General features: G+C 45.9%; 1 protein-coding gene across 1 annotated transcript in view; it reads left to right on the plus strand.

Annotated features, from left to right (window-relative positions):
• Positions 1-7615, plus strand: part of ATP9A (ATPase, class II, type 9A) — a gene marked incomplete at its 5' end in the record, with an annotated part of 47904 nt that overhangs the window by 21876 nt on the left and 18413 nt on the right. Inside the window, 2 exons of the mRNA XM_010135259.1 lie at positions 1181-1393; positions 6352-6513. Of these exons, the coding sequence (XP_010133561.1) occupies positions 1181-1393; positions 6352-6513 (375 nt within the window). The remainder of the gene's footprint in view (positions 1-1180; positions 1394-6351; positions 6514-7615) is intronic.

Genomic DNA, 7615 nt, shown 5'->3' on the forward strand with positions numbered 1-7615 from the left:
TCCTCGGCCTCTTTCCCTCCTCTGCTTTCACAGCCACCGTAGCCTCTGGTTCTCCCTTGGTGTTAATACTGTTAAATAACAGAACTGTACTTAAAAAAACAACAAACAAACAAAAAAACCAACAACAACAAAAAAAACCCCAGACCAGATCTATTTGCCCTCATTTTGTACTCAGTCTCCAGAGAAAACTTGACTACTGGTTAATTATTTGCCAGAGTATTTGGTATTTGTCAGGAATGTTTGGATGACTTGACTAGTCCAGTGTGTGACTAGTGCTTTTTGTGTCAGTCTAAATGCACTTCAGCTGAGGGTTTGCTGCTGTTTGATTTGGTTAAAGGCTGTTGCAACAGTGATGATGAGCAGCAATATTAACTTCTATCATCTTCTGTGTCCTAATCACTGGAGTGTGGAAACTAGCGTGTGGAATGACACTGGTAAAGGATCTGTCTCATAAAAATTTATAATTACCAAGTGAGATTCTTTATAATGAGAAGCATTTGCTGGCAATGATTCATTTTGAACTGTAGTTCTTATTCTTTGCTCTTATTTTTACCATGTTGTGGCCTTTGACCTGGAAGTGAAACTTTTGTCCTCTTGACACTAAAGGTTAACAGAGCAGGAAACTAGACCACTGTGTGTCCCTTCTTCAACCAGGATAATTTAGTAATTGTGCAATTATCTGAGGACTCCCATTCTGATACTAAAAATAGTATTAAAAATTAAATGAATGTAATTAAGATTTTCTAGGAGCATACGAGTCATCTGTTTTCTGTTTTCAGCAATTATATTCTCTTGCACATGAAACCCAATTGACTCTAAATTTTCAGAGCCACTGGTCTTTTGTGGAGCAAAAAGTGGTTTCACTGAGCCCTCTGATTTCGGTCTTTCACCAGTTGGTGTTTGGTAGATTTGCAACAAAGGGTCTTTTTCGCAGGGTACCCTTCCACAAACTTAGGAAAATATTCTGGGGCTCTTTAGTCCCCCAGTAACAGTGACAAAGAATTTGCGTTAGGCTGGGGTGTGTTCCCAATGAAGGTCTGACTTAGGGTGTGTGGAGAGTGCATCTCATTCCTGGGGGCATAAGAGTCTGCACAGATGCTACGTGTATGATCTCCTGAAATAAAACCTTAATTTTCTTTTTCCTGCAGTAAGCCTTTATTCTGCTTTCCTTTTTTATAAGCAATCTCAGGACCCACCTGCCGTGAAGGGCCTTACCTTAGCCACCAAGGTGCGTAAAACCATGAGCAGCCGAGTGCATGAGGCGGTGAAGGCAATTGCGCTGTGCCACAACGTGACTCCAGTGTACGAGTCCAACGGGGTGACGGACCAGGCTGAAGCCGAGAGACACTACGAGGACTCCTGCAGGGTGTACCAGGCCTCCAGTCCTGATGAGGTCAGTATCCGTTTGGGTGTAAAGAAGTACAAATGTGACGTTGCTTGTTGCTGGGGAAAAGAAAATTGGTGAAAGTACTCCAGTCTAGTGAAGGAGATAATATTTTAACCCACTGATAACCCAGGAATAGACCATAAGCGCCCTCTCAGCAAAATCAGCCTGTCTGCCTGAGCTACGTGGTGACTTGTTTCTGGCTGTTGTGTCAGCCTCCGCATTGCAGGGATTTGCTCGTGTCTCTGCACCTTTTGTCCAGTGTATATTTTTCAGTCCAACATCGTAAGTCCCTTTGCCCCTCTTTGGTAAACTATTGGCAATCTTGTCTTGTTCGGGGAGGGAACAGCTTCTGGAAGGGGGTTAGAGCACTCCCACAAGTCAGCTTGTCCCTGGTCTGCAAGGTGTTCACCTTCCAGGCCAATGAACAGTTGCAAATCACACTGGATAGCACTGCTAACCCAGGACACATCCCTGCCTGTGTGGATAGGACAGACCCGGAGCCCGAGTTAGTTCTGCAGAGTGAGAGAAGCGCACGAGAGTGTGTCTCGGAGCAAAGCTGAGCACCGCCAGCTCTCTGTCTGCCAGGGCTCTGCAGGGTGGTACTAGAGAGAAACTTCACAGCTCTCCAGAGTGTCACTGGAGACTTGCACTGAACACGTGAGAGATAAGGTGCGATACAGAACGTACCCTCTGCAAAATTTGGAAAATCTAATTAGAGTGTTTCCTTCTGCGATTAAGAGCTGTGTGAGGGTTTGGAGATAGTTGTGTGTATTTGTGAAAGACCAGCACACAGAGTTAGTTTCCACATTTCGTGTACGTTCAAAATATTCCCTATAGTGTTTTTCTTCCAAAAAAGGCAATTCATTCATTTCATGTAGTGTGTTCTTGTCCGTACTATACAAAAGCTGCATCTTTGCCTTTTTTTCCACTACCACCCCCCCTCCACCGCCTCCTCCACTGATGTGCCTATGGTGACAACAAGCACTTGCTCCTCCCTGGCTTTGGAGCTGGCGAGCGGTTTGCGTGTGAGTCCTCTCCCACCACATAATCTAGGTCAGCATTTTGCTTTCCTCCTTTTCTCCCCCAGTGCGTTGCTCTTTCCTATGAAGACAGCTTACAGAAAGCAACTGACTGGGATTGAAATGAGTTCCGAATGGTTTCCAGATGGTAATTTTTGTGATCTGCATTTAAGGTTGGGGTTTTTTCTTTTCCCCTAAAGCTCTTACTGGCTATTTTTGTGCAGATGCTCTGTTTATTTACATATATACTGTGGTATATAGTGAAGTCAGTTATTTTCCTTTTCCACTTTATAGTGTTGTGTCTTTAAAATACTTATGCAGCAATTTGTCTCAAATACCGAAGGGATTATTGTTTGTTTGTTTTACTATAGCATGATAACCAATCCTTCCAAGATAATTGTTGAAATTATTTTTTTCTTTCTTGTGGTGTCTTAAGTAGAGAATTACAGTGGGTTCAGAAATCAGATATGCTTTGCTGCACTGAGGAAATCTTGTCTGTAGGTCTTAGATGTACAAATATTGTTTAGACATGCTCTGTATGTCATACTAGATGGTGCAGAACACCGGATCAGCACAAGTTGAGTCCTTGAGAAGAGAGAGATGCTGTTAAATAACATTCCCTGTAGGGGAATGGCTTTGGACTCCTGTTAAAGCCAGCCTTTGAAATCCTATATCAATAAAATATTGCCATGGCAGGGAAGGTCAGTTTATGAAATGAGTACAAAAACTTGTATTCTCTTTACTTTAACAGCAAGGGTAATTTCTACCAGTTGGCATAGGATTCATTTCCTGTAACAGAAAGCAGGATTTCCTAAATTTGTTTCCTGTGCACGCTGCCATTTAGAAGTCTTGAAGTATCTTTATTCAGGTATCAGTTACAGCCTTGGGGCTCTGCAAGCCAGTTGTCAGTTGTAGCCATACAGTAACTAGCAGGGGAAATGAAATAGATATAATCTGATCAGAGATAAGAGTGCCTGGGATTCCTGGGCAAACAGTCCTGAACCCTGACAGCCCGCTGCAGCTGCCAGGACATGAAAGGGTGCGCCGATCAATTGGGTTCTGCCTCTTGTCTCTCTGCCTAGGCAACCCTAAATGGGACATTTGTAGAGCAACTCAGGGCACAGAAAGATCAATTTGTCTCTTTACAATGAAATTTATAAGTCGATATCCACTTCAGTGGTGCCTTGGGTAATTTAATTGCCAGAAAGAGCCAAGTTTGGCGGATTGTGTGCCAAGCTGCTGTAGCCGCTCTGCTTTGTAATACTCAGATCTGTATCTGACTTGGCCTGAACTGAGCTACAAACTCCTGGAGCGCAGTCAGGGACTTTACTGATTTCCCCCATCAGTGAGCATGGGCTCTCTTGAAGATGTTTGAGGGATTTCAAGCCTGCTTTTAAATCTCCTGGGTTTAAGCTGTAGGCATATTTTTGCATCTTGAAGGTTTCCCATCTTCTCGTTGTGACTGAGACCACCTCTAGGTATCTGTTTGCACAGTACAGAGTAAACCTCTGCTGTCTCGCGTTGAGCTGGGAACGTGCTCCCTGTCCCGGCGTACCCAGACCCCGCCAGAAGAGCCATCGGCACTTTTGTTGCCACTGGTGGTGTCTGCCAGTGCCTCCACACTTCCCAGAGGCCAGGTCCATTGTGTTGCCTGTTGAACAGGCACAATAATTTCAATGCTTTTAGTACATCTGATAGAAACACTTCAAAATTATATCACTTTCCCTCTCAGTAATTATTCATCAAGTCCTACTGGCTGGGAGGTGGCATGTTCAAAGGGGTCAGCCCCACTTCCCCTCTGGTGCCGACTGCAGTTCACCTGGAGGGTCATTAAGGACTGACAGGACCCACGCCTGCTCGGGAGCAGGGTGGAAAAAGGAGATTTCTTTCATTATTCTTCCTCATCCGTTGACGTACCTTTCTGCAGTCTCGGGGCTGTCCGAAATGCTGGCGTTGCACAGTGCAATGCGGATAGTTTGAAGAGTGTCATGTGCGTGACGTAGTGCCTCTAACGTGCTGCTCATCCATATGTTCCTCTGCCCAAGGCTTTTCTTTCAGGAGGTTTAAATGCTTCCTGACATCGGGTTTAAATGAGACACTGGCAGGGAAGGAGGGAGGAGGTGTCTGTGAAAGAAAGTAGCAGAGGAGGTGCTTTAGCAGCCTGAGCTGGGAGCAGGGATTTGTGTCTCCAGACATTTGCAGCTTACCAGGATGGGCAATCAGCAGCCAGTGCTCATACCAAACATCACGTAACGTCATGCTGTGAAAAATTCTTGGTAATTATTTATTAACCAGAGTATTAGAAGCCCAAGCTCCATCTCTGCTCTGGTAGACTGTTAGGAGGATTATCTAACCACACACTTTCTTGAAGCCATCCTTAGTGCATTAAACTTTTTCAGAAGATAAGCTTGAAAGAGCCTCAGATTTGCTGTAATCTTTGTGAGTAAGCCTGCAAAACTTGCTAATATTAAACCAAATATTGATTCAAATTGACTTAAATGTCTTTCAAGGTAAAACCAACTCGACTAATTGTTTTTTGTCTGTCAGTTTAAGACTATCTTGTGAAAGGAAAAGTTTATTTTAGGCATCATTTAAGCCTAACTGTGGATGAAGGGGAACCCAGTTCACAAAAGATTCTCCAATTAGACCAAATTGTATTAATTCATCTAGTAAAATCTTGACTCAATGCAAGTATTTATAGGTTCCATTTTTATCTGTATCTCATTTATGTGATTTTTCCAAAATAAATTCCATTTTTGTCTGAGGTATTTGTGGTCACTTAAGGCAGTAAGAGCCCAAGGGGTAATTAACCTTCAAGTCCGCAGCAGCCATGTGCCCAGCACTCTCATGCCTTTGAAAGTGTCACTGTAAAATACTTCCAGTATTTCATGTCTTGTTTGGTGAAAGTATCCCTTGATCCTTTTCTGGAGGCCGGTGATATATGGGCTCATGTCAGCTGCTGCTCCCATCCATTACTGCCAAGACAGCTTCTAGAATTAAACTCCCATATCTCAGCAGGCTCAGTCGTAGATGGATGTGTCAGCTGAGGTGAGGATTCTGGGGGGGATTGTCAGGGAAGCAAAATAAAGACTTTGGTCTCCTGTCATGACTCTGGTTGTAATCTAGTGAAAGCTTGTAAAGAAGTCAGTGTTGCGAGTCCTGAAATACTAGAAGCTGCGATCAGAATGTTACCTGCATACATGCAATTAAATGAGTTCTGCTGTGTGCTCTGGAAAATCTGGGATTGGTTTTGGGTGCTTTTTGTTTTTCAGTGTTTGGAGAGAAGGGGTTCTCTGGTAAGGGGTGTCTGGGACCCAGCCTTCAGCTGTCGTGATGATCAGTACTGAGGCTGAAGGTTGTTGATGAGCTGTTACCACCAAGCAGATAGAGTATAACACAGAGCTCATTTTGTTTGTTTGCCTTTTTAATACGAATTTTTAATGTGCATTAGTGTTTCTGGCTTTGATACTAGAAATCCAGGTTGAATGAGTCATTCTGAATTCGTGGTTTCTTAAACAGCAAGCTGAGAAATAGCACGTTCACATCCAAAGTGTTGTAAAGAGATTTACCTGCTGTGCCTGAGCGGAGGTCTGGGCAGCCCGGCCTGGGCGGTGCGTGCCTGTGCCTGCCCCTGCTGAAGGGTTGTCCTTTCAGGATGTGGCAGTCGAACGCAGGGAGCCAACCACTTCCCGCAGAGAATCTAGGACAGCAGGGAGCTGGGCTGCCCCAACTCCGCAAACACCGTTGGTAAGCATGTAGCTTTAGGAGGAGCCTGCTAGAAGGAGCCACATGGGAGCACCTCCATACATATGAGCAGATTCTACAGCACCGTTAGTGACTAATGAACTTCTTTGCAGCTCCCACCAGCTATCCCTTCCCCTCTGGTGCTCCCCAGGGAGGGTATGGCATGGACTGGTCACCCTCACCGTGGCCTTCTCCCCTCAGGTGGCCTTGGTACAGTGGACCGAGAGCGTGGGCTTGACGCTGGTGGGCAGAGACCAGTCATCCATGCAGCTGAGGACACCGGGTGGCCACATCCTGAATTTCACCATCCTCCAGATCTTCCCCTTCACTTACGAGAGTAAGCGCATGGGGATCATCGTTCGGGTAAGTGGCTTCGGGTAAGCTCTCCCGTCCTGGTGAATCTCCTGCTGCTGCAGCGTGGAACATGTAAACCACTTGCTCCCAGCTGGGCTGTTCTTCCTGGCTGGCTTTTGCAGTCCCTCCTACCTCTGACTGGAAGCTGGTTCTCTGTTGTAAGCTAATAGCATCTCCTTGCTGGGTTTGTTTAGCGATACATACTTTTCCTTGGCTGTATTTGCTGGTAAGGGCTGTAGTGTCCTGGCACATCTTTAGTTTATTGATCTTTGATCCCTTGCTCAAAATAATGAAAGACCCCAAGCTTCAGGCACTTGGGAGGAGCTCTGCAGCCCCAGCTTCTTTCAGCTGCTTCTTCCTTCACATTTTTAATTTGTCGTGTACTCTGGGGTGGGTTTCTGCTGTACAGCTCCCTGCGTAGTTTTGTGCACACATCACTGGGAGCAGTGTCAGGCTGTGGACGGGTGTCCAGCTGTGGAGGTAACTCCTCGGCGGTGCAACAGGGCTCCAGGGGGGTGCTAGGAGGGAAGAGGGAGCCTGAGTGTTTTCTTCCAACTGTGAATCCAAGGGCCCTGGGGATGCTGCAGAATGTTGGGAGAGGATTTTTGCTGAAGTGTGCAAGGAGACATAAGAGAAACTGGTGGGACGTAACAGAGCTAAAATCTGAGTGTTTTGGCTCTTTGTGCTGAACGAAGGCTCAGCAACTTTGATAATCAGCAGAGATGCCGTGTTATCTCTCAGGAAAGGCTCTTGTTTCAGGAAATCTTGAAGCTAGCACTGCCAGCAAAAAAAAAAAATAGTCACAGTTGCCCTGTCCCCTGGAACCCAAATTCTGTCTCGCCTCTCACAGTGGCTGACACAGCAAGGAGGAAGAGGAGTGCGGTAGGGGCAGGGCTGCTCTCTTCAGGGGAGCTGGCACCAACAACATCTCAGGGGAGCGGGCACCAGAGCTGACTTTGAAGCCTCACTCTGTGTCCTGGGGATTGTCCTTTGTCTGCCCAGAAGCTCCTGCCCTTCCTGTCATGTCCATGCTGTGGTTATGCTGGCAGAGCTGGCGGGGCTGTACGGTGAACTGGTGCTGTGAGTCGACCCGTGTTGCAAGAGCTTTCCC

This window comes from Buceros rhinoceros, unplaced genomic scaffold (assembly GCF_000710305.1).
Source record: "Buceros rhinoceros silvestris isolate BGI_N320 unplaced genomic scaffold, ASM71030v1 scaffold27264, whole genome shotgun sequence".
Taxonomy (NCBI): Eukaryota; Metazoa; Chordata; class Aves; order Bucerotiformes; family Bucerotidae; genus Buceros; species Buceros rhinoceros.